Raw genomic sequence first — 26,777 nt, forward strand, 5'->3', positions numbered from 1 at the left:
ACTCATGATTTCCAACCCAGTGTTCTTTTAGAAATGAACTGGTTTACAATAGAATCTGTTGAAGTGCTGGCGCTCAGGACAGTATTATTTTCTGAAAATAAATGAAATAAAAAAATATACATATTTTTAAATTTAGGCATTGTCTTAATAAAAACATCCTCTGCAGCCTTCTGACAATTCTTTTTTTTTTTTTTTTTTTTTGAGACAGGGTCTCACTCTGTTGCCCAGGCTGAAGTGCAGTGGCACCAACATGGTTCACTGCAGCCTTAACCTCCTGGGCCCAAATGATTCTCCCACCTCAGCCTTTTGAGTAGGTGGGAACACAGGTACATGCCACCATACCCAGCTAATTTTTTAAATTTTTTGTAGGGACTGGGTTTTGCTATGTTGCCCAGGCTGGCCTTGAACTCCAGGGCTGTAGTGATTCACTGGCCTCAACCTTCCAAATTGCTGGGGTTGTAGGCTTGAGCCACCTTACCTGGTCTGTTTTTTGAATTTTTTTGTTTCAGGTATTTGTGCATATGTGTGTGGTGGGGTATAACAGAGAGAGAGAAAGAAATTTTTCTGTCACTTTGCAATTAGACGTTTGCAGTCTTATCTTTTGGCTTTGCTTCAGAAATATTTCAAATGTGGAGTTTCTCCTTCAACTCACTGTCTCTTTAGGCAAGGTCTTTGCCATTCTTCTGAAACTTGCAACAGACTCCCAACCTCTGACTGTGGACCCTTCTCAATAATGATTATTTGTGCAATAAATCTAAACTCAAGACAACTACAACAATACAACAAATTATTTGCTTCAACATTTCTAATGGGGGCTCTCACCTGTAATCTCAGCACTTTGGAGGCAGAGGTGGGTGGATCACCTGAGGTGGAGAGTTTGAGACCGGCCTGGCCAACATGTGGAAACCCCATCTCTATTAAAAATACAAAAAAAAAAAATTAGCTGTGTGTAGTGGTAGGTATAATCCCAGCTACTCGGGAGGCTGAGGCAGGAGAATCACCTGAATCTGGGAGGCAGAGGTTGCACTGAGCCAAGATTGCACCATTGTACTCCAGCCTGGATAATAAGGGTAAAACTTCATCTCAAAAAACAAAGAAAAAAAAACCTTGCAATGTCTACCTAAATCACACTAGTATTTGTGGATCTTCACAAAACCGCCCTTAAGGAGTTTTCCTTTGTTGAGACCCTGTACTATGAGCACACTTAACTCCATCAGCATCACAGAAAGGCCTTGGTCTTTGAGAGCAAGCTCTTAGCTCCAGATCTCTCACAAAGACCAGTTCCAGAAGAAGCTCAGGGGAGCATACTTGACATTATTCCAAGAACCATTTTCCACAGCTCTGCAGCCAAATCTGCCAGCTGAGTTAATTAAGTAAATAATTCATAGATGGGTCTCACTTGTTGCCCAGGCTGGAATGCAATAGCTGCAACCATAAACCTGCGGGCTCTAAGTGATCCTCTTCAGTCTACCAAGTGGCTGGGACTGTAGGAATATGGCACTACAGTATACTCAGCTATGTTTTTGTTTTTGTTTTTTTTGAGACCAGGCCAGCCTAGTCTTGAACTCCTAGCCTCCACCAGTCCTCCCACCTCAGCTTTTTAAAGTGCTGGGATTACAGACATGAACCACTGCCAAATAAACCAGCCCAGTCCTGTTAGACATGAGGTCTGTAGTTTCCAGTCGGTTCTTGAGTCTAGGGTTCCTACATCATGTTTTTTGGTTTTGTTTGTTTGTTTTGAGACAGAGTCTTGCTCTGTCGCCAGGCTGGAGTGCAGTAGCCCGATATCTGCTCACTGCAACCTCCGCCTCCTGGGTTCAAGTGATTCTCCTGCCTTAGCCTCCAGAGTAGCTGGGACTACAGGCACGTGCCACCACACCAAGCTATATTTGTATTTTTAGTAGAGACAGGGTTTCACAATGTTGGCCAGGATGGGCTGAATCTCTTGATCTTGTGATCCGCTCCTCTCGGCCTCACAAAGTGCTGGGATTACAGGTGAGAGCCACTGCACCTGCCCCTCTACCTCATGTTTTGAGGTAGGTGGGACCACAGGTACGTGCCACCACACCCAGCTAATTTTTTATAGTTAATTTGGGGGAGGGACTGTGTCTGTTTATCTGGGGAGGTAGGAACCGGCAGGGAGATGGAGGGGAGTTGAATTAAGAAAACCAGAAGCAAACCTCAGTTGAAGACACCAACCATGAGAATGGCCACGTTTTGGCCAATCTGACATAATGTGTGAGATCTTGTTATAACCCCATCCTTGAGAGTCTTCTCTAAAGCTACAGGGACTTGGGAGCATCTTTAATCACAGACAACCCATGTTCCTGCAGATTATGGTTTATTAGATTGCACTTGCCTAAATAAAGACATCCTCCGCAGTCTTAGACAATTCTATAAGCATCTTCTGAGTCTGCAGTTCGACAGCTAAGAGGTCTGTGTTACTTCCTTCACATATATAAATAATTTTAAATAAAAATCATGGCGTGAATAATTTATTTCCTCTATCGATTTGAAGCTCTCCATTTGGAAGATCACTCTGAAGAAATGAAATAAGTCTTCTGCCAAAAATTATTTATCAATTTACAAGGAAAGGGGAAAGTTTTGTTCTTCTCCTTAAATTTGACTGAAAATCTAGGGCTTTCTCAAATAGTTTTGGTAACCAGGGCCATTTTTCATTAAAAAGCGAAAAGTCATGTGAAATATGAATTTCCCCAGATCATTTAACATGAAACTCTGGGAGATCCTGTACAGAGGGGGTTTGTTATAGTCAACTTCTCTGGGTAAAACAAACACAAATGCTCATCGTCCGAGGGGCGGGGGCGGTGCCTAGGTGATGCACCAATCACAGCGCGCCCTGCCCTATATAAGGCCCCGAGGCCCCCTAGCGTTTTACGCTCTTCGCTGGCTACCACTTAGTGTCCTTCTCTGCTGGTATGTCTGAAACCGTACCTGCAGCTCCTCCCGATTCTGTTCCAGCAACTATGGAGAGGCCTCTAGCCAAGACGCGAGGGAAAACATCTGCTGCCTTCACAGTTGCAAGCCGCAAAGCGCCCAACCTCTCTGTGTCCAAGTTGATCACCGAGGCCCTTTCGGTGTCACAGGAAAGAGTAGGTATGTCACTGGCTGCACTCAAGAAGTCACTGGCTGCTGCTGGCTATGACGTGGAGAAGAATAACAGCCGCATTAAACTGTCCCTCAAAAGCTTAGTGAACAAGGGAATCTTGGTACAAACCAGGGGTACTGGTGCCTCCGGTTCCTTTAAGCTCAGTAAGCAGGTCGCTCCTAAATCTACCAGGAGTAAGGCCAAAAAGTCTGCTTCTGCCAAGACCAAGAAGCTGCCTTTATCCACGGACTCCAAGTCGCCAAAGACCGCTAAAACCAGTAAGAAAGCCGAGAAGCCGAGGGCGACAGTTCCTAAAAAGGCTGTTAGAAACGGGAGAAAGCCTAAAGGAGCCAAGGGTAAGCAACAGCCGAAGAGCCCAGTGAAGGCAAGGGCTGGAAAGCCAAAATTGACCCCACGACATAAAACTAATGTTAGAAAGGCCACATCTAAGAAGTAAAGAGCTTTCCAGGAAGCCGATTGAGAAAGAACCCAAAGGCTCTTTTAAGAGCCACCCACATTATTTTAAGATGGCGTAACACTTACGTTACTGACAGTAGGTTTTAAGTTGTGATGGGCTGAGATGAAAAGTCTTGAGGTGGGAGAATTATTTCAGGCCACGCTTCGAGGTCAGCCTGGGCAACACAGACCATCTATACCAGGGGTCCCCATGCCCCGGGCCACGGACCGGTCCCGGTCCCTGTCCGTGGCTCGTGACAAATTGGGCTGACAGCAGGAGGTGAGAGGTGAACGAGCATTACCCTGAGCTCCACCACCTGTCAGGTTAGCAGCAGCATTAGATTTTCACAAGCGCGAACTATTCTGAACGGCACATTCAAGGGATCCAGGTTGCAGATTCCTTGCGACAATCTAATGCCTGATCTGAGGTGGAACGGTTTTAGTCCGGAAATCACTGCCCCCAGCCCCTGCACTTTCTGGTCTGTGGTATAATTGTCCTAGACGAAACCAGTTCCTGGTGCCAAAAAGGTTGGAGACTGCTGGTTTTACAAAAGAGTAAATTAGCTGAGCATGGTTGGCACGCTCCTTTAGACCATGCAACTCCGGAGGCTGAGAAGGCAAAAATCCCTTGAGCCCAGAAATTTAAGGATGCAGTGAGCCATGATCTTGCTACTTAACTCCAGCCTGGGTGACAGCAAATGAAACCTTGTCCAAAACTTAAAAAGTTAAAGAAAAAGGGTTTCTTGTCAGAGACATGGTATATACCTAAAGGTCCAGGAATTGAACAGTCTGATGTCCAATCCTGAAAAGCTTGATGGTGCACTATAGCAGGCTTTTACATATAAGAGCATCTAAGTTCTGAAAATGCCATTGTTTGCTGAGGAAGGGAGTGGAGAGCAATTCGGTATCCAAACAATGATATGCTGATTTTTTTTTTTTTTTTTTTTTTTTTACACAAGTACTACATTCTAGTCTTTTCCTGTGGTGTCATTGTAACTATTGGTTCTTAGTATGGTGTCCACCGACTTCAAGGGATCAATAAATAAGAATCAAGGTCTCCCAGAATATGGATTTAGAAATACTGCTGTTACATTTGATATATATCAACAAAAACACATCAGCGTCAAGTGGTTTGATCGTTATTTTAATATTACTGGCGAAACAATTGTAACCCTATGAATTTAAGTATTTTCTTGATGAAGAGGCTGTAGGTTTCAGCAGACTGCCAGAGCATTGTGCAGTCCAAAACATTTTAAGAATCCAAAACTTCATGGAAATGTTAGAGGCTGCCCAGTTAGGATCTGAATTCAACCTTTTTAAACCACAAAATTGTTCCAACTCTCGGGGTCTGAGCTAAAGTATCTTAGCTAACCTGCCTGACACATTTGTCTAAATGCTGTGCCCAGCAGTGGACTGTCCGTAGCTTCTCATCACAGACAGTGAGGGTGAACGACTAGCCTCTCCCTGCAGTTGGCCAGTCTCTCAACAATATGGGAATCCCTCTGGAAGACTTTCTGCACCTTTGCTCCTCTGGCTTTCTAGTGCCTGGCATACATAAGGTTAAAAACAGTTAACCAGCTATGTTGTTCCTCCAGTTTTGGGGACTATTAGACCACTTAGTTTTGGCCAACAGGACAATGGCCATAGAACCCAATCCTCCTGCAAATGAGAGCTTGTCCCTAAACATGCTTAATTTACATAGCTGTGTGCTGCATGAGCCAAAGCGTGTTAACCTTTGTTCAACACATGCCTCCAGCCACCGGGTTAAGTGCAAAGTATCATTCTTAGAATGCTTTCAAATGCATGTCTTTTGAGAGGGAGTCTTTATCGCCCAGGCTGGAGCGTAGTGGCTGCGATCTCGGCTTACTGCAACCTCTTCCTTCTGGGTTCAAGTGATTCTTCTGCTTCAGCCTCCCGAGTAGCTGGGATTACAGACCCAGGCCACCACGCCCAGATTTTTCTGCTTTTGGTAGATATGGGGTTTCACCAAGTTGGCCAGGCTGGTCTAATTCCTGACCAATTGATCCACCCGGATTGGCGTCTCTAAGTGCGTGAGACATAGCACACAGAAAAATTCTTTAGTGCAGTCAATTGCTCTTATTAGAGATTTCCTGTCTAGACCTACTTTCTGCTTAAAAAGTACTTATCAAAATGTGCAGTCAGGTAAACAGATACAATACCAAATAAAACCTAATATGCCCGTCAGCAGTCTTATGTAGGATGGCGCAGTGAACTCTGCTATCCAGACTTAAACATTTTTGCAACATATTTCAGCTCTTTTAAGTAACTTTGTGGGCGGCCCTGAAAAGGGCCTTTTTTGTTTAAAGTTTCCTGGAGACCGTTTCAGCCGCCGAAACCATACAGAGTGCGCCCCTGACGTTTTAGAGCATATACGACATCCATGGCCGTGACAGTCTTGCGTTTCGCGTGCTCCGTGTAAGTGACAGCATCTCGAATGACGTTTTCCAGGAAAACTTTAAGCACACCTCGAGTCTCCTCATAAATGAGACCAGAAATGCGCTTGACGCCACCGCGCCGCGCCAATCGGCGAATAGCCGGTTTTGTAATGCCCTGGATGTTGTCCCGGAGGACCTTACGATGTCGCTTAGCGCCACCCTTCCCCAAACCTTTACCGCCTTTGCCGCGACCAGACATGATTCCTATCCCAATGGGAAACCTGAGCTGACCCAGTCCCTTAAATACGAACTTGGCGGACCTGATTGAAAACAAGTGATTTGGCGAGGATTTTTTTCAAATTAGGTTAGAGTGGGTGGAGCAAGAAAACTCTTTCATTACAAATTCATTGTTTTGATTGGCCAGTGAGACCTCGCTCTTCGTGAGGGGGAAGGGTGCCTACAAGTTGAATACACTGTATTCCTGTCAGCCTGAAGACGCTAAACACACAGCTCCATTCCACGTTCATTTTTATTTCCACATAGTAACTAATAAATTAGGGAATAGTTTATTGGGGAAAGTACAAATGATGTTTAGAGGAGGTCAGATTTATAGGTCAAGGGACTTACCCTCTCAATCATTTTAATATTTTTATTTAAACGGTGGCATTTTGATACCCGCCTCTGTGCTGAACAAGGTATAAGTTTTGTTATGAAGTTTCACTCCTAAAGACCTGAGGTTTGGGAGGGCAAAAATGTAGCCAAAATAATTGCAAATTAAAACCTCATAAGTGCAAACTTCCTCCTCTTCACCTTCCCTATCTAGATTCAAATATTTATTGAATGACTCGTTTTTCAGCAAAAGTCTGAGAGAGGCAGGGAACGTAAACATAAGTCTGGATAATGTTTTCTCTGGACACTTTTCCTGACCTGCTGTGCCTGTCTACTATACCTGCAATTTCACTCTTCCCTTCCCTCCATTATTAATCCCCTATCAACTTGCCCCAGCTTCAGAGAAAACAACTTACGTTTTGTATAGTTGGGGATTAATTGAAGTGTAGGGCTAATACTTGATTAAGGTCATTACAAAGTCTACAGGGTCCTCCTCTAGGAGGTTTTGTGATAAGATTATTGGTGTTAAAATAAGGCTAATCTCCTTTAAAACATAAATAGAATAGCAGGATTGGGTCTGAATGTGGTTTGAAGAGATCTCTCAATTCAAAATTTTCTTCTTAGCTTCCTGTTGCAGCTTTTGAAAATGCCCATAAGAAATCACTTTTGTTTAAAAAATAAAAACTTACCCCCACCCACCACCCTAGGTTTAATAAACAAATATCTACCGTGAATATTTAAAATAAGACTGTGGCCTGTGAGACGCAATATATAGTAACCTCAGACTTGCTCACATGAAGATAAGAAATCCAGGAATGGAGAAAAAAAAAGACTCAGGAAAGGCCAGAATGCTCTAAATGTCATATGGTTTGTATCACTTCTGACATAATTGATACATTCTTCTGCCCCAAATTGAGTTCTTAGGTCTTTTTCACTGTCACTATCCACATGTGGCAACACATACCTTATAATTGGAGGCTTAGCTAGGAAAAAATGTCAAACATTACAGAGAAAAAGTGCAGAGTCTGGGATCATAAGTAAAACTCTGAAATCTGAACCTGCTCTTTAATTCATGAAAATAAAAAATATGCAGCATATGCAATATTGTAATTCTCTGAAAACAGACATCATGTGAACTCCCCTGGAACACACCTCACCAAGTGCCATCTTCATTTAAACCAGAGGTCTAGGATGCCTTTCCTTTATTTTGCCTATTATATCATTTATAAAACCCCATTTTTATTTTGATATTTTATTTACTTTCTATTTTCTACTCCTAATATCTCCTTTCAAAACTTTTCTCAATGACAGCGACTCAAAAACAATGAATGTCAGAACAGAAATATTTAAAGGATCTACACACACACACACACACACACACAAACACACACACACCCCTAAAATGGATTCCTCCATTCTGGGAAGAATTCAGGCATACTCAATCTTATGGTTTGGGAGAGGGGAGGCTCACCTGCCCAATCTGTATGGCTTCCTGTTCACTTTCCATTTCACCTTCCTCTCACCCATCAGGTGAACTTCATTCACTCAACATGAGACCCAAGCCCTTCAGATTAAAACTCTGCCAACAACTTGTGGTTAAGAGGATATGTGAACCTTTCGAACAAATAAACCTAGGATATTAATCAGAAGTCTTGTCCTGATGCAGTGGCTCACGCCTGTAATCCCAGCACTTTGGAGGGTGAGTTGGGAGAATTACTTGAGCTCAGAAGTTCCAGACCGTTTTGGGCAACATAGCAGTATTTCATCTATACTTAAAAAAAAAATAACCAGAGGTCTTATGAAAATATAAATTGGCCAGAAGTACCCTCGACTAACTCTGTCAGAATATCCAAGTTGAGGAATGGAATGTGGTGTGTGTGTGTGTGTGTGTGTGTGTGTGTCTGTATGTGTGTTTGCACCTATATATGACACCTGTATATTCAATAAATAATTCTGATACTTGGCCAGAGTTGAGAATGACCAGCAGTTCAGCATACACCATCAATTTTAAGTATATAATTGCGCTTTAGTAAAACGTAAGGAAATCCCACAGCAGAACTACTTTTGAGGTATATTACAGGTAAGAAAATACACTTTGACTTATTAAAAATAAAGTTATTTGGACAGGAAATTCCTTTTCTTTTTTTTTGAAGCAGAGTGTGACTCTGTTGCCCAGGCTGGAGTGCAGTGTTGCGATCTCGGTTCACTGCAACCTCCACCTCCCAGGTTCAACAATTCTCCTACCTAAGCCTCCTGAGTAGCTGCGACTACAGGCACCAACCACTACACCGAACTAATTTTTGTCTTTTTAGTAGAGATGAGGTTTCACATTGACCAGACTGGTCTCAAATTCCCAACCTCAAGTAATTCACTGACTCAGCCTCCCAAAGTGCTAGGATTATGGGCGTGAGCCACCAAGCCCAGCCTTCTTTTTCTTTTCTGGTTCCTATTTTTTTTGGCCCAGGCTGAAGTGCAGTAGCAACATGACGGCTCATGGTAGCCTCCACTTCCCAGATTCAAGTGATCCTCCCACCTCAGCCTCCCAAGTAGCTTGGACTACAGGTGCACACAACCACACCTAACTAATTTTGCATGTTTTGTAGAGTTGAGGCTTCCCTCTGTTGTCCAGACTGGTCTTGAACTCTTGGGCCTAAGCAATCTAGTAAGCCACCAGATCTGGCTGGAAAGAGAATTTCTAACAGTATCCTCTCTTAAACATTTGTTTCAAAACTTTTACAAACTTTATAGTAATTAAATCTGATTTTCAAATTTCCCTTGAATACTTTCTTAATAGCACACAGAAAGCACAAAGCATTTTACATTTGTTGTAATTATTAAATTGTGAGTCCAAACTTACACAAAGAAAAACCTGTAACATTACACCCATGCTTATAACAGATGCCCTCATAGACACAGTCAAGCTCTTGGCCAGTAGTGAAATTGGTTATTCACTGTTTCATGAAAGTGCCGTTATGGTGACTCAGTTTAAGGAAAAAATCAAGGATAATTAATAGACTAAAGTTAGCTAATGTGACTCCACTGAAAGTTATACAACTGTTGGTACTTATTCCCCTACCCACAAATAATGAATTTAACACTCCAAAATTCTTTTTAGAATCTTCAGGCCAAAATCCAGAATTTGATTTTTTAAAAAAATAATTTAAAAATACTTTGAATCTAAAGCTGATGGATAAAATAACTTGATGCTTCAAGGCTGCCCATTCCAAAATTTCTCCCTGAATGATAAAGAGAATAAATGAATATGTTAATTCAAAAGTTAGAAATGTGGCCAGGCACCATGGCTCACACCTGATAATCCTTTTGGAGGCTGAGGCGTGTGGATTGCCTGAGCTCCACAGTTCAAGACCAGCTTGGGCAACATAGCAAGAACCTGTTTCAACAAATAATAGAAAAAATGAGCAAGATTTGGGCGTCCCAGCTACTCGGGGGGCTGAGGTGGGAGGATCATTTGAGCTCAGGAGTTCGAGACTGCAGTGAGCCATAATCACGCTACTGCACACCAGCCTGGGTGTCAGAGTGAGACCCTGTTTTAACAATAAAAAAACAAGTTAGAAATTTGGCCAGCTGCAGTGGCTCATGCCTGTGATCCCAATACTTTGGGAGGCAGAGGAGGGCGGATCATTTGAAGTCAGGAGTTCAAGACCAGCCTGGACAACATGGCAAAAACCCCTTCTCTATTCAAAATACAAAAAAAGTAGCCGGGCATGGTGGCATGCACCTTTAGTCCCAGCTACTTGGGAAGCTAAGGCAGGAAAATCACTTGAACCCGGGAGATGGAGGTTGCGGTGAGTGGAGATCACGCCACTGCACTCTAGCCTGAGTAACAGCGTGAGACTCTGTCTTAAGAAGAAAAAAAAATTCTGTACGAACAGAACAAAATATCCTTAAATTTAAAAATACATCTGAAAGATGTTTCAAAATATTTAGGAAAAAAGTTATAGGGATCAGGCAAATTCTGAGATTCCTCTTTCCCTGCAATAAACATCAGGAGTGCTGCTGTTCCCAAAAAGATGGTAACAACTGCCACACCATATGCTACCCTGACTCAGACATAAGGTTATGTATCGGTTGTTCAAGAATGGCTGGAATAAAAATCCAGCACAATCATTTTCTTCACCAAGTTAACTAACCTCTCTGTGCCTTGGTTTCATAACAGCAACATAAGGATAACAGAGTAGCATCAATAGCTCCCACCGATCTCACAAGATACTGTGCAGGAATTAAAATAAGATTCAGAACAGAGCCTAATATCTAGTAAGTAATAATAATTGGCTGAAAAATAGTTTTCTTTAAAAATTATACATATTCATGAGGTAAAAGTACAATTTTGCTGCATTGATACAGTGCATTGTGGTAAAATCAGGGCCTTCAATCGATCCTGGAAAAAAGTAGTTTAAGAAAAAAAATTATATCATAAAAAACTTTTAATATACAAATTCATCCAGTCAAGAATTAAAAACTATAGAAGTATCAACTCTAAATATGCCACATCATCTATCTCTTCTATACCTATTTTTTTTTTTTTTTTTTTTTTTGAGACGGAGTTTCACTCTTGTTACCGAGGCTGGAGTGCAATGGCGCGATCTTGGCTCACCACAACCTCCGCCTCCTGGGTTCAGGCAATTCTCCTGCCTCAGCCTCCCGAGTAGCTGGGATTACAGGCGTGTGCCACCGTGCCCAGCGAATTTTTTGTATTTTTAGTAGAGACGGGGTTTCACTATGTTGACCAGGATGGCCTTGATCTCTTGACCTCGTGATCCACCTGCCTCGGCCTCCCAAAGTGCTGGGATTACAGGCTTGAGCCACCGCACCCAGCCTCTTTTATACCTTAAACAATTACTCAGAAATTAAATGCTTGAGATGCCAAAATGCTTCCATATGAAGCAAGAAATATATGTAAGGTGTCAAGGCATTCTAGGTTTTCTAATAAAATTGTCACACAAAATAATACTGTATTGATGTTCTACATGTTAGAGTGGAGAAGTCAATCACTGATGTGAAAAAGGAAAAGAACACATTATACACGACGTCTATAAAGAGAATCACAAGTACAAATATCAGCCTGCATGGGAAAGTCTTTCATCTGAAAGTTAGAAATATTCCAGTGTTAGTCATTGTTAAATCAGATTCTGGTTTGAAAAAACGGTAGTTTAAAACCAATAGTTTTTAAGAAATTTGGGAATTTTAGAGACTGTTTTGCTTTTAAATGTGTGTGTTTGTGAAGAATGTTTTATAAAATATAGACAGTACTATAAGATATTCTAATTTTTCTGGCTTTATTAATAAATTCTTTATGGAATTAATTTGATGAATTTCTATATTCAGAATTTTCCATGACATAAATTTTTTCTAAAACCAATTTTTTCCAAGATGGATTGAAGGCCCTGATTTCACCATAATGCAATATATCAATGTAGCCAAACTGAACTTTTATTCCCTGAATATACATAATTAAAAATTTTTTTTCCAGACAATTATTATAACTTGGCTGAAAAAATGAATACAACATAAGGATTTTGGCCTGTACCTCCCAGCCATCCTCAATCAGCTGCTGTACTTGACTCGATTATCAGAGTTGTTTTCCTGCTGTTGTATTCCCAATTCAGGCAGCTCAGCAGTGGCCTGTGATTCCAGCAATTGAAATAGCTGGTAAGTAGTCTCTGGTTTGTTTTCTCAAATTTTCAGGGGCTTTCTCTACAAGTGATTTTCAGCGCACACCCCTCCACCCATCGTTTATTCCTTTACCCTCAGGAAAACCCTAGCCACTCAATGCACCCCTGTGGTACGTTTACCTGTGGCCACCAGGTGTCACCCTTCTCTCTACCACCATGCTCTGTGAATGGTTTTACCAGGGGTGAATGATGAAACATGGTCTCTACTAAAAATACAAAAATTAACCGGGCGTGGTGGCGGACACCTGTAATCCCAGCTACTCGGAAGGCTGACGCAGAGAATTGTTTGAACCCGGGAGGCGGAGGTTGCAGTGAGCTGACATTCGCGCCACTGAACTCCAGCCTGAGAAACAGCAAGAGTCGGTCTTAAAAAAAAAAAAAAAAAAAAAAAACAAGGAATTTAAAATGTAGGTCTTTGATTTTTCAAATGTAGTTGACCTTAGGAATTTATGAATAGGCAGGGTGCAGTGGCTCACGTCTGTAATCCCAACACTTTGGGAGGGCAAGGCAGGCAGGTCACCTGAGGTCACAGTTCGGGATAAGCCTGACCAATTTGGAGAAACTCAGCCTCTACTAAAACAAACAAAATTATCCGGGCGTGGTGGCACATGCCTGTAATCCCAGCCACTTGGGAGGCTGACGCAGGAGAATTGCTAGAACCCAGGAGGCAGAGGTTGCTGTGAGACGAAATCCTGCCATTGCCACTCCAGCCTAGACAACAAGGGTGAAACTCCATCCTAAAAAAAAAAAAACAACTTATGAATAAAACCAGAAAAATTGAGCTAAGAAAAAAAGAAAAAAAAATGAGGACTCATAATTTTTGTTAAAAAAATTAACAGGCCATAGTTCATGATACTTAGTAAATGTGTTACTGTGAAGATGGGGGTTTCTTGAAATCTCACCCCATGTGAAATGAATCCAATATAACACAAGTGATTACATAATTAATTGTAACATATTATTTATGAAACAGAAGAGTAAGTGAAGGCTTACAGCACTCTGCTTTGAGTATAGAACAATATTAAGAGAGAAAGAATTTGTCATATGCTTCCAGAATGGTTTGTGGGTAAAATAACCAATGTCTTACAACTTAGATGATGTCCCCAGAGTGAAGAAAAATAATCAGTTTGGCTAGCACAGTTTAATGAGAATATTTCATAAAACAAAATGTAAAAAAAATAGAAAAATAAATGTCTCCAAAATGACAAAGCAATATATACACAAAGTGAACGAGAACATCAATAAAACCATGCAGTATACAATATACATTTATTAAGTATATGCATTTTTAATGCAACAATACTGAGGTAACACTCGAGTTGTTAATAGTTTATCACTGACTAATGAAATCACAGAATTATTTTATTCATTTTTCAGCTTTTCTGCAATGAGCATAAATCACATTTACCTTTTTTTCTTCTTTTCTTTTTTTTGGAGACAGAGTCTCGCTCAGCAGTTCAGGCTGGAGTGAAGTCGTAAGATCTCACTCAATGCAACCACCACCTCCTGGGTTCAAGTAATTCTCCGGTCTCGGCCTCTCAAGTAGCTGGGATTAGAGGCACCCACCATCATGACTGGCTAATTTTGGTATTTTAGTAGAGACACGGTTTCACCATGTCGGCCAGGCTGGTCTTGAACTCCTGACCTCGGGTGATCTGCCCGCCTCGACCTCCCAAAGAGCTAGGATTACAGGCGTGAGCAACTGCACCTGGCCAACATTTACCTTTTTCTACATAACTTTTCTAACCAGAAAAAAACCAAAATGGTTTAAAATAAGAGACAAGATATCCTTGCTAAAATATAATGCCTACAAAATAAACTTTTGAGACACAAGACAGAATGCTTGTACCATTTTTATGCAGCCAAATGCATGTGGCAACATAAAGTAAACACATGCCATCTGGCTATATATATTAAGACTCTTTTGAACATGGTCAGGTGAATCGATTTCCCAGAATCCAGAAATTCCTGAGTGTCCTGGTTAGATTTTTTTTAATGTGCACCAGAACCTCAGTGACCCCAAGACAGGGCCTGGGCATCCTCTACACTGCTTGGTGGCTTCCACTGTGCCATCTCAAAATGAAATCGCTTACTACAGTTCATCAAGGGAAATACCACCAGAGTTCTGACTCCAGAGGCACTGGCCTAGGGAAGACACTGCACGTGAAGGCCCAGCAGGGCTACTCGCTGTCCCCACCAATCACAGTCCTTGTATAGGAGCCAAAGAAATGAATACCAGAAAGAGCAACAGAGGGGCAAGGGAGTCACATTCCATCTCCTTCCCGCAGGGATTTTGAAAGAAAACATGACAGCTGAGGATCAACTGGTTGTTTTCTGCTCTTTCCCTTCAATTTGATTCACTCTCACACAATGAGGCCGGCATGGTGCCTATAATCCCAGCACTTTGGGAGGCCGAGGTGGATGGATCACGATGTCAGGAGTTCAAGATCAGCCTGGCCAACGTGGTGAAACCTTATCTCTATCAAAAATACAAAATATTAGCCAGGCGTGGTAGCGGGCACTTGTAATCCCAGCTATTCAGGAGGCTGAGGCAGGAGAATTGCTTGAACCAGTGAGTGGAGATCACGCCACTGCACTTCAATCTGGGCAACAGTGAGAGGCTCCATTTAAAAAAAAAAAGAAACACAATGAGACAAGAGAAGAGCCATCTCCTTCCTTCTCTATTTACTATAGGCATCTACCTGAATGTAGTGGTGTATGAGATGTATCCAAATGGTCAGAATGACTGAGTTTGAAACATGTTTCTATCACTGGCTAGCTATGAAATACTCTACACTTCACTTTCTTTGTCTAAAAAAGAAATGTGGTAAATAAATAGTACCTATCTCACAGAATTATCATAAGAATTACATGCAATAATGCTTGTAAGTAGGTGTTCAGAAGAGTGAGACACCAAGTAAGTGCTTTTATCATCACCTTCTGGTAATTTTCATTATCAGAACAAAGAGAGGCAAGGTAGAAAATTATTTTAATACTTCAGGTCTGGAATGCTAGAGTAGCATCCCAAATGCAGGCACTGATACACTTTTAACACCTGTAGGACACCTTCATGCAAATTAGGAAAAGACACCTCTTCACGCAAATTAGAAAAAGACACCTCTTCACAACCCCTTTAAAGATACTTGCCTCCTACCTGCTAAAAACACCCATTGTAATACCCACAGACATCCATGAAGCTTTTTCTGGGAAAGGTGCCTCTTCCAGTTGTGTGGTGTGCAGCCTGCATAGCTGTCCAACCCACAGCACAATCGGATGGAAGAGTCCCCATGGCTTGGTGACAGATGAGTTGCTGGGTAATCCTGAGGGAAGATCCAAAGGAAAAGTTGAGCGGGTCCAGAAAATACCTAGATATGTATGTAAAACTCTGGTAAGATTATGACATCTATGTCCCAGGGTTCAAAGGTTTTCTCAGATGTTAAAATGAATCATGTAAGACCCCAACATTAAGCAGTCCTCTTCCAAAAATAGGACATGAGATGACATAGGTGTGCCTGAGGTGATGGAGGAAATGAAGAAAGCCTCTAGATGCAGCTTGAGGTTCATGAGAGGCAGTTCCAGGGGAGAAGTCATAGCTAGGGACCACTGGCATACAGAAACTCAAAAACCGAGATGGGGAAATCTTTTGGAGGAAATGAACAGAGAAGGCTAAAAGCAAAGAGTTCTTCAGGCAGTTTCCATTTTTAGGTTCAACTCTGTCCTGAAACACGAAGAGCTCTGTAAGTGCACTTCCTTTTTCAGTCTCTAGTTCTGTCTCCTTCCCGTATGTGTCTACAGGCTGTGTGTCACTCACATTCGGCTAAGACGTATTGCCCCACGGCTCCTCCTGTGGAGATAAGAGACCCAGGACACAGGCATCACAAACCTAGGCATCATCTTGACTCTTCTCTGTCCCTTATTTTCCCTATTCACCCATCCCAATTGACACCACCCTCGTCCTGGGCACTGTTGTATTTCAAAAAACATTGTCCCTCATCTGGAATTGCTTACTGACTTTCTAACTGGTGTCCTCACCTCCCATCTAACTTCTTAACAACACATTCACCATGTAAGGGAGATTGTGGCTCTCCTTTCTTAAGACCCTTCAATGACACCCCAGTGATGATAACCCAGTGTCTCAAAAGACACTAGGACTCTGTATGCACTGGCTTCTATCTGCCTCTCTTTTCCCCACACCACACATGCTCGGGGTGTAGAAAGGCATAACTGGTGGCTGACAGTTATGCAAACTCAGGGTCAAGGTACAGTCATTATTTCTAACCTCCCAGTATGCCTTACAGTCCTCCACTTATCATGGTTGCTCTGTCTGCCTAGACCTTCCATCATCTTCAACCTCACCTAATGGAATCTCCCTTCTCCCTCAAGATCCGGAAGGCTTTCCTTATCCCAGCTGAATGTGATCATTCTTTCCTTTGACACCCTAAGTATTTGCTCCCTGCCTGCCTTAGGACCTCATGGGGTCTTCTCTAGCCACATTTACTTGCCATCAATTTCACACCCTACCAGATTTGGGTTCTGAGAATAGCCACAGTGACTTCTCAACCTCAAAGCCCCTGCACTACCTTAAACCACTTGCAAAATAGTAGGTGTTCTGAGATGTTTGTTGAAAGTTGAAACTTTCATTCTGGGGAGAACCATTAATTTCTGTCTTCCAGGGAAGTGCTGGTGTTCCCAAAGACTATAAAAGAGAGGCTGGGTGCAGTGGCTCACGCCTGTAAGCCCAGCACTTTGGGAGGCCAAGGTGGGTGGATCATGAGGTCAGGAGTTTGGGACCAGCCTGGCCAAAAAATTAGCTGGGCGTGGTGGCACGTGCCTGTAATCCCAGCTACTCAGGAGGCTGAGGCGGGAGAATTGCCTGAACCCAGGAGGCGGAGGTTGCGATGAGCCAAGATCGTGCCATTGCACTCCAGCCTGGGTAACAAGAGCGAAACTCCGTCTCAAAAAAAAAAAAAAAAAAAAAAAATATATATATATATATATATATATAAAAGAGAGAAATGCTTCCCATGGATGCCAGATCCCCTCTGCCCTCCCTCTGCCCCTCTTCCAACTGTGCCCTGGGGAGACGTACGAACAGACTTCCTCCTCGTTCCTACTCACTTGAAGCCTGCCGCTTCCTTAAGATTATGAACAAAATTCCAATTAACAAGATGATGACACAAACAGCAATTCCAGTGACGACTGCAGCGATGAGGGTGCCAGAGTGCGAGGGCTCTAAAACACAGAAAGCAATTTGAAGCCTCTGAGAGCCACCCTCAGCCCACCCCCTAACAAAGAGCAGACCCTCATTTCACTGCCCTAATTATCACCTCGGGCATTCCTCCCAACCACCAACAGATTTTCTAAGCTCCTGGTTCTTATCAGTCACATACCCCAGATGGCAAGGAGGGGCTGATCCAGGCCCGGGTGCTCCACCTGGCATGTATATCTCTGCTCTTCCCCAGCGGGTACAGCCAAGGCTATCCAGCCCTGGTAGGTCCCATCCCCATTGGGCAACACGTCTTTAGGTTCAGCCTCCTCGGCATTCAGTGGCTGCCTATCCTTTAGCCACTTCATGGTGATGTTCCGGGGGTAGAAGTTCAGGGCCCGACATCGTAGAGTGGTCACTGAAGAGGTCACGTGATGTGTCACCTTCACCAAAGGACGCACTTAACAGGAAAGAGGAAGGATAAGCAGAGGGGATCATTTTTTTTTTGGAGACGGAGTTTCGCTCTTGTTACCCAGGCTGGAGTGCAATGGCGCGATCTCGGCTCACCGCAACCTCCGCCTCCTGGGTTCAGGCAATTCTCCTGCCTCAGCCTCCCGAGTAGCTGGGATTACAGGCACGCGCCACCATGCCCAGCTAATTTTTTGTATTTTTAGTAGAGACGGGGTTTCACCATGTTGACCAGGATGGTCTCGATCTTTTGACCTCGTCATCCACCCGCCTCGGCCTCCCAAAGTGCTAGGATTACAGGCTTGAGCCACCGCGCCCGGCCTAGTGGGGATCTTTTTACCCTTGCCAGGAAGGCTGGAACTTTCATTTCCTTTTCTGTGTTAGAGTAAGGAAATACCCTTTTCAGGAAAAAAAAAAACAAAAACAAAAAAACAAGCTGCAGGAAAGACACTGTTTTGTGTCCTAAGATTGGGCTCTGACACAGTGTCACTTGGAGCACGGTCAGATCAGTCTGTTCTCTTGTGCAACATGTAAATATACCTACCTGTTACCCATGTTCTCTGTTCTGACAAATAAAACTCCCCTTTATGTGCATTGTGAATGATTGAATACGGATGGTCAGTTTCACCTGGATAAACCCACCAGGCATATTTTAAAGAAGGGGTCTTGTGGCCCAGTGCACTAGCTCATGCCAGTAATCCCAGCACTTTGGGAGGCTGAGGCAGTCGGATCACTTGAGGTCAGGAGTTTGAGAAAAGCCTGGCCAACATGGGGAAACCCTGTCTCTACTAAAAATACCAAAAAAACCCCACAAAAACAAAAAAAAAAAACTAAACAGGCATGGTGGTGGGTGCCTGTAATCCCAGCTGCTTGGGAGGCTGAGGCAGAAGAATTGCTTGAACCCAGGAGGCGGAGGTTGCAGTGAGCCAAGACCGCGCCACTGTACTCCAGCCTGGGTGACAGCGAGACTCTGTCTCAAAAAAAAAAAAAAGTGGGGCCTTGTAAGACAGATAGCTTTGGTGATGATCACTACATTCTGTGAAAGAAACTTTTAACCTAAAGGAATTTGCTACTCTGATAGGTGGCCTCACTTGGAATTTTTTTGTCCTGGTATTCATATAAGAGTTGACATCTCTGAATTTTTTTTTTTTTCGTGTGTGTGTGTGTGTGTGTGTGTGTGTGTGTGTGTGTTTATTTTTGACATCTCTGAATTCTTAACAGGTATAAATATACAAAGGATTATTGGTTAAATCAAAACAAGGGCTGCAGACACTTCCCTTTCAGCCATATGTATGTATTACTCATGGCTGTCTCATGCATCTCAATTATAAGGTAGAGACTCTAGGATTGGGAAAGTCCCTTCCCAGAACGTAGAGAGGCATATAACGTCGCCACCTCTGAAACCCCACCAGGGATTCCATGTCCTGCATCCTCTTCCACTCTGCCACTAGAGTGTGGGGGCAGAAGGCTGTTTCCACCATACCTTGCTGGTCCAGAACACCTCTCCCCAGTTCTAGCAACTGCTGCAACTGTGCAGGGCAGTCCCTCTCGAGGTAGGCCCTGTTCTGCCTGGCCCGAATCTTGTGCGCTTCCCACTCCAGCTTGGTGGGCCAGGCCCTGGGCTCTGCTGCTCTCCAATCCAGCGTGTCAGAGCAGAATTCAAGGTGGTCCTGCCCATCATACCCATACTTCCAGAAGCCCTTGGTGCTGTTGTCCTCTTGCATTTCGCAGCCCAGGATCACCTGCAGGGTGTGGGACTCTGGAAAAACCCCCAGCCTTGTTACTGCAACCAAAGGAGTAGGTCCCTATTTCCACCATCCCCAATGACCAAATGATCTCAGGAAGAAAATTCCTTCCCTCTTCCCTGCTCCCACAACACCTCAGACTTCCAGCTGTTTCCCGCAAGATGCATGAAAAGACGAAACGCTCTGACAGCCTCAGAAAGATGAGGTCACCTCTCCACATACCCTTGCTGTGGTTGTGATTGTCCATAATAGTCCAGAAGTCAACAGTGAACATGTGATCCCACCCTTTCAGACTCTGACTCAGCTGTAGCCACATCTGACTTGAAGTTCTACTGGAAACCCATGGAGTTCGGGGCTCCACACGGCGACTCTCATGATCATAGAACACGAACAGCTGGTCATCCACGTAGCCCAAAGCTTCAAACAATGAAAGACCAAGGTCCTGCTCTGAGGCGCCCATGAAGAGGTAGTGCAGAGAGTGTGAACCTGGAGACAGAGCAACAGGCCTTCACCATGTGCAGCAGGAGGGGGCCGGGAGGTTGAGGCTCCACACACCTGAATCAACTCATACCATCAGCTGTGTCTGATTCTGAGTCTGTGAAGGGTGAGATGTAGTCCTGTCTTTCCATCCTGGCTGCTCTCTCCTTGTGCACCTTTCTCTGCCACATGGGGCTGCCTCCCCTCATTGCCCCTAGACCCTGTTCCATTACTCATGATTGGACAGCCTCCACTAGAGCTGGTGGATTCTAGAAAATGCTAACGTGTCTCTGGCCGTAGAAATTGAACTAAGGAGTTGGTGCTCAGAGCAAATTTGACCCAAATCCTGAGGAATTCATTCATGTAGGTTTGTTTTTTGTGTTTGTTTTTTTAACCAGCTTCATAGCTAAACCTTCTCATGTGCAACTCTTTTCCCTGAACTGCTGTGAGGATGTGCTGATAAATAGCTCAGAGTAACTTTTCTGGATCACAATAGGGCAAAAGCAAATACAGGAGTCCCCCAGAAAGATGAAGGGACAAGACCTCTCGGCAAGTGAGAGTTTCCCAACACCCTTCCTCAATTACAGAATGAGGGGTTCTTGGAACGTATCCCCAGTGCCTAGAGGGGCTCCTGGCATGTAGTGGGTGCTTCAGAAATACTACCTGGAAGAATAAACGATGACACCTAGATTTTTAAGATTTTAATTTTTTTCTTTTTGAGATGCAGTCTCTGTCACCCAGGCTGGAGTGCAGTGGCACAGTCTCAGCTCACTGCAACCTCCGCCTCCTGGGTTCAAGAAATTCTCCTGCCTAAGCCTCCTGAATAGCAGGGACTACTGGCACGCGCCACCACACTCAGCTAATTTTTATATTTTTAGTAGAGATGGAGTTTCACCATCTTGGCCAAGCTGGTCTCGAACTCATAACCTCAAGTGATCCGCCCGCCTCGGCCTCCCAAAGTGCTGGGATTACAGGAGTGAGCCACCGCGCCCACCCTTGGCCCTGAACTCTCACACTGAACTGCCTTATGGCCTCACCGCTTGGATACCTGACTGCAATCTCGAACTCAACATGTCCAAATCCAGATCCTCGATTTACCCTAAACTGCTCTTTCCGCCGCATTCATCATCTCAGAAATGGCATTGCCAATTACCCCACTGCTCAGGCCAATACAGTTCAAGAACAAAGTCAGCTTTGACTCCCCTTTTTGGGGGGGTCAGGGGAGACAGGGTCTTGTTCCATCACCCAGAGTACAGCGGCACGGCTCACTGCAGCCCCAACTTCCTGGGCTCAAGCAATCCCCTCACCTCAGCATCTCAAGTAGCTAGGACTACAGGTGCATGCCACCACACCTGGCTAATTTTTCTATTTTTTGTAGAGAAGGGGTTTCGCCATGTTGCCCAGGCTGGTCTTGAACTCCCGAGCTCAAGAATCTGGCCTCCCAAAGTGCAGGGATTATAGGCGTGAGCCACCAAACCCAGGCAATTCTTCTCTTTCTCTCACACAACATAGAACCCTTCTGCAATCCAACTCTTTCCTGGACTCTGTGTCACAGCTTCCTGGCTAGGCTCCCTGCTGTTACCGTTGCTCCCTTCTTTCTGCTTTCCACGTATAAGCCAGAGCAGTCTTTGTAAAACCTATGACGGAGAGATCACTGTTACTCCTCACTAGCATTCACACCACAGCCTACAGGCCCTGTACAAGTTGTTAGTGGCTCCTCTTCTGAGCCCATTAACTACTTCTTGGCCTCTAGTCCGCAGTACGCCTTATGATTCTTTCAACCCTAGCCTCTTAACTAGGAGATTGTCTCCTAGGGGACATGTGGCAAAGATTACAGGCATTTTTGGTTGTCAAGACTGGGGAGGCCGGGTGCAGTGGCTCACGCCTGTAATCCCAGAACTTTGGGAGGCCGAGGCGGGCAGATCACGAGGTCAAGAGATCGAGACCATCTTGGCCATGGTGAAACCGTGTCTCTACTAAAAATACAAAAATTAGCCCGGGATGGAGGCACGTGTCTGTGGTCCCAGCTACTTGGGAGGCTGAGGCGGAAGAATCGCTTGAACCCAGGAGGCAGAGGTTTCAACGAGCCGAGATTGCACCACTGCACTCCAGCCTGGTGACAGAGCAAGACTCCGTCTAAAAAAAAAAAAAAAAAAAAAAAAAAAAAAGACTGGGGGAGTGCTCCTAGCACCTAGTGAATAGGGAGGATGAGTGTCCCCAGCGCTTAGTGAGTAGGGAGGATGAGTGCTCCTAGCACCTAGGGAGTAGGGAGAACAGGATGCTGCTAGACATGCTGCATGCAGATGGCAGTCCCCCTTCACCACGCACACACACACGTGCGTGCACACACGCTTGAGTAGTGCTGAGAAAACCTGCTGTTTAATCTAACTTGCCCACTCAGTTTGCCTGGGAAATGCTGCTGGCAGAGAATATGCTAATTTCCTCGGTGTCTCTGCTCAAGCGTCGAGTGACTCGCCCTGACTTCTCTGCTTCTCACAGCACCTATCCTTTCCTGATGTAGATCTTTCTGCTCATTTGCTTACTGCCATCTCTCCCACTAGAATGTGAAATATCAAACGATAAAGGCTTCTTTCCCTGCCCTCTCCCTTGGGCTTACAACAGTGCAACACACGGTTGAAACTCATTTCCACTTGTAAACAATGAATATTTCAGCTCAACAGCAAATTTTATTATTCAACCTCTAGGGCAGTGTGATGTTTAAGAATCCTAGTTATGAAGTGGAGACATTAGCTCTGCCACCAAAGCCCAGTGTACCATTGAGCAAATCTGGGAATCAGGCGGTGCATGCCTTATTCTTGTCGTGTGTAAAATGTGGATACACAGTACCAACCCTCATAAAGTGCTGTGCTGAGGCTGGCACGTGACCCACAGAACACTGTGCCAGACTACAGGGCAAAATCACCGTTAACTAAGCTTAGAAGCAGCTGTAGTACTTGAAATAACATCAGAAAACCAGATTACTTATGTTCTTAGGAACCTGAAAAGAGTTATGTAACCTCAAGTCCGATTAACTTCTAGTAAATTACACTTATCAATAGCTCCTACCTCCCAATGCCTAGCGAAGGTCAAATAAGATCAGATATGAACAGGACTTACAACTGAGTGCACCGCTCACAGGCTCCCTATCAGTACTCGGACGTTCTTTAGAGAAGGCGCCTTAATCACACAGCACATTGCAAATCAATAAAGCCTAGCTGGAAAGGAAACTGTTCCGTTTAAACGTTCAAAACTAACAACATAAACCTAATTTTCCAGGCTCAAGAACCATTGCTAAGAGTGGGGAAAGGCCCGAGGTAGGCCTCTCTCCGGAGCCTCCCACCCCAGAGACCTCCACCCCAGGTCTCACCAACAGTGGGTGGAATGAGGACGAATTCAGATCCCCAACCCCACTCCCCCGCGCCCCACCGCCCAGCGTATTCGTTCTGAGGTGGAAACCCCGCGCGAGCCCCTCTGTGGGTTCGCTCGGCCTTCTAGGCAGGCACGCAAGGAAGAACTTCCTGTTTGGAGAAGACTGGGGGGGAAGAAACCACACAGCTGACACTGGAAACAATAAACCCGACATCCAGGTGCAAAGAGCCCCAGGCTTAGCTCAGCTCAAGTGAGAAACTACGAGATTTATTGAAAAGTATTCTGGTCGCGGGGAAGAGAGTGGGCGGTTCCAACAGCCACTCCGAAGGGTCTGGACTGCCAGGGGAGGGGTAGTTCCCAGGACGAGGGACCCCCATCTGCCCCTTAGGGACAGGCATTCCCTCCCAGGATCTGAACGCAGAAAGTAGGGAGGGGGGCGGCGGATAGGGCTGAGCAGGTCCTCCAAAGTGAGCAAACTCCCAAGCGCAAAGAAATGCTACTTTCGATTTTTCCACCCGCGCCGCGCCCCTATTTCGCCCGCAGCCCTCGGACTCACGCAGCAGGCGCCCCTGCGGGACCGCGGTCTGCAAAAGCATCAGGAGGAGAAGCGCCGGCCTGGCTCGCGGGCTCATTTCTCCGGCTCTGACCGCGGCCGCTGTAAATCTCCGCTTCTTTGCTGGGGCGGGGAAACGGGTGGCTTCAGAAGTCACCCTACGGCTATTGCCTACGCTCAGGAGACGCCCTGTAAAACTTCCCAGTGGAAAGCGAGAGGTCTTCAGAACGTGAATTCCCTCTCCTCCAGCAGAAGGTACCGGCCTGTGAAACCGTCGGCGATCCGGCGGCCCCTTGGTTTTTAAATCGTGAAGGGGTGTGGCTGACCGGGGAAAGTATCTTCGCACTCTTCTGATGAAGAGTTTAGATATTTAAATATTTAATAATTTCAGAATTCAATTATACATTTAAAAATGTTATCTCAACCTTAGACCAACTCGTATGTCTTATGTGATTTACAAATATAAAGCTTTTTCATTGTTTTTTGATTCGAATTAATTAAATAGTAACATTAACCAATTAGATCCTACGGAAATACCTTCCACAGCCTTCATGATGGAATTCTCCGACAAGTGTTTCACAAACTTGACAGCACTGGGATCACCTGGAGAATGATTAAACATACTGAGGCCTGATTTAACGGGTATTGTTAGGTAGTTAAACGGTAGCATCTGGGAGGAGATCAGGGGAGAGTGCAAAGGCTGTCACTAAGACAGCCACTGGTCCACCTAAGTTCAGCCCCAACACTACGCTAATTCCACCCTAAGGGATGGAGTTTGTGGTAGAGTCTGTGGCCAACACATCCTGGAGAAGGAAAAAGGAGGGCACAGGCAGAAATTCCCTAAAGTGGCACACGCCCAATGACATAAAACCCTGACCTCACGTTCATCCCAAAGTTCACCCTACCATCATTTTAACAGAATTTATATGTGGTTTTACTCCACCTCCCTGGGAGGCTTTTCTTAACGAATTATAGGTAAGAACATGCACAGTTTATATGGCTATAAACTGCCAATCAAATAACGTCATCCTATCACACAGACACAGCCAACTCCTCCCACAAACCCCATAAAGGCACTTTGAGCTCCATAAAGAGGTGCTGATCTCACTTTGCAGAAATGAGCCCTCTGTCTCTTTGAGGGTGTATTACTGTGCTCCAATAGAGTTTGCTTTCAGCTTGCATTTTGGTGTTAGTTTGCAATTCTCTGCTTACTAGCACAATAACCAAGACTGCTGGTTCAGAGCTCTGGCTCTATTAATCTCGTCAGTTAAAGGATCCATTCCCACACAGAATTCTCGGTAACCGTATGGGATGCCACCTGGGCACTGGGATTTTAAAACCTTTCCTCCTCCCTCAACGAAGCTTGGGAATTATTACCTTAGACATTTCAAACCATGTTGATAAATTTAATACACTTGATTTGCCCAAAACTTTACATATGTAGCAAATTCAACAGGCATTATTTTTATAAGCATGTGTGCAAATTTTGACAAGTTAAGAAAATCAAACTTAGGATATCAGGGCCTCAACTGTAGGTAAATAGTTAAAATAACAAGGGGAAAATGTAGAATATTGATGGTGGGCACATTGGGGCTGATAGTACTGTTCCTTTTTTCAATTTTTGGTAACATATAATTTATATATCATACGATTCATCTATTTAAAATGCAAAAATTAATGGATTTTAGTATATTTACAGAGATATGCAACCATTACCAAAATTTTACAATTTTCTATCTCCCCGAAGAGAAACCATGTACCCCAAATTCTCCGCATCCCTGATTCCTCCATTCTCCCCCTCCTCCCCTGCCAGTCCTAGACAATCATTAATCTACTTTCTTTCTATTTGGACCATTTAGTATACATAGACCCATATCATAAATGGCTTTGTTGTGACTGGCTTCTTTAATTTAGCATAAGGTTTTTATGTATGTTTTTCATGGACCAATAATTACTATAAGGACATGCCACAACATTTTATTTATTCATTCATCGGCTGATGGACATTTGTTTCCACTTTGCGGCTATGGGGAATAGTGCTGCTATGAACATTTATGTAGAAGTTTTTGTGTGGACTTAATTATTGATTTCTCTTGGTTATATATCTAGGAGTGGGTTGCTGGGTCATATGGGAACTCTGTTTAACCTTTTGAGGAATTGTCACACTGTTTTCCAAAGTAAGCATTTTATCCTCCCATCAGCAGTGTATGAGAGTTCTGATTTCTCTCCATCTTTGCCTGGGTCTTTGAATCAGGACCCCGGATAGAACAAAAATGTGATTATTCAGTTTTTCCACCATCATTTGTTGAGAAGACTTTTTCTTAATTCAAGTGTTTGTCGGGCTGGTCTTGAACTCCCGACCTCAGATGATCCGCCTGCTCGGCCTCTGATAGTGCTGGGATTACCAGAGTGAGCCACTGCATCAAGCTAACATACTGAACTTTTAAAGTATCCAATTAACTAATGAACAAAACTGCTCCAAATTTTTCAATTCTTAAAAATCTTAAGACAATACTTAATATGGCTAATCTCAACTCCACAAACTTTGTAGGAATGCTTATCAACTTAGATTGGTATGAAGTTGAGGTAAAAATTAGAATATACATTGTCTCGGCTGCAAGTTCTCATCAGTTGAATTCTAGCAATCATTTGAAACGCTTAGAATAGGAAATATGTATCAATTCTTTAACATAAAATAT

General features: G+C 44.0%; 4 protein-coding genes across 11 annotated transcripts in view; 2 read left to right on the forward strand and 2 right to left on the reverse strand.

Annotated features, from left to right (window-relative positions):
• The window catches only part of LOC100399174 (histone H2B type 1-C/E/F/G/I), a 40,585-nt gene extending 15,984 nt beyond the window's left edge, over positions 1 to 24,601 (forward strand). Inside the window, exons 2-4 of the transcript XR_004742260.3 lie at positions 8,098 to 8,266; positions 12,059 to 12,237; positions 19,972 to 24,601. The gene's annotated coding sequence lies outside the window, so the exon portion shown is untranslated. The remainder of the gene's footprint in view (positions 1 to 8,097; positions 8,267 to 12,058; positions 12,238 to 19,971) is intronic.
• H1-6 (H1.6 linker histone, cluster member) lies at positions 2,895 to 3,630 on the forward strand. The gene has a single exon (XM_008993818.5). The coding sequence runs from the start codon at positions 2,937 to 2,939 to the stop codon at positions 3,561 to 3,563; it is 627 nt and encodes a 208-aa protein (XP_008992066.3). The 5' UTR covers positions 2,895 to 2,936; the 3' UTR covers positions 3,564 to 3,630.
• Positions 5,748 to 6,232, reverse strand: LOC100400975 (histone H4). Its single transcript, XM_054254766.2, has one exon. It carries the CDS (start codon positions 6,215 to 6,217, stop codon positions 5,906 to 5,908), a length of 312 nt encoding a protein of 103 aa, XP_054110741.2. The 5' UTR covers positions 6,218 to 6,232; the 3' UTR covers positions 5,748 to 5,905.
• The window catches only part of HFE (homeostatic iron regulator), a 59,887-nt gene continuing 42,491 nt past the window's right edge, over positions 9,382 to 26,777 (reverse strand). For 2 of the 8 annotated variants that reach the window (XM_035297294.3, XM_054254747.2), the window contains exons 4-9: positions 24,616 to 24,681; positions 19,902 to 20,165; positions 19,418 to 19,693; positions 17,651 to 17,926; positions 17,379 to 17,492; positions 13,387 to 16,104 (exon numbers count right to left, since the gene is read on the reverse strand). In XM_035297294.3, coding sequence (XP_035153185.1) covers positions 16,064 to 16,104; positions 17,379 to 17,492; positions 17,651 to 17,926; positions 19,418 to 19,693; positions 19,902 to 20,165; positions 24,616 to 24,631 — 987 coding nt within the window. In that variant the 5' untranslated portion in view covers positions 24,632 to 24,681 and the 3' untranslated portion in view covers positions 13,387 to 16,063. Of the gene's footprint in view, positions 12,998 to 13,386; positions 16,105 to 17,378; positions 17,493 to 17,650; positions 17,927 to 19,417; positions 19,694 to 19,901; positions 20,166 to 24,081; positions 24,355 to 24,615; positions 26,772 to 26,777 lie in introns of those variants that run through there. The other 6 variants (XR_013533609.1, XR_013533610.1, XM_035297292.3 and 3 more) reach the window with 6 other exon arrangements.

This window comes from Callithrix jacchus, chromosome 4, assembly GCF_049354715.1.
Source record: "Callithrix jacchus isolate 240 chromosome 4, calJac240_pri, whole genome shotgun sequence".
In the NCBI taxonomy this organism is placed as follows: Eukaryota; Metazoa; Chordata; class Mammalia; order Primates; family Cebidae; genus Callithrix; species Callithrix jacchus.

Excerpts from the sequence above, each read along its gene's own strand:
- H1-6 (XM_008993818.5), top strand. The coding sequence starts at position 2,937 with ATGTCTGAAACCGTACCTGCAGCTCCTCCCGATTCTGTTCCAGCAACT.
- LOC100400975 (XM_054254766.2), bottom strand. The coding sequence starts at position 6,217 with ATGTCTGGTCGCGGCAAAGGCGGTAAAGGTTTGGGGAAGGGTGGCGCT.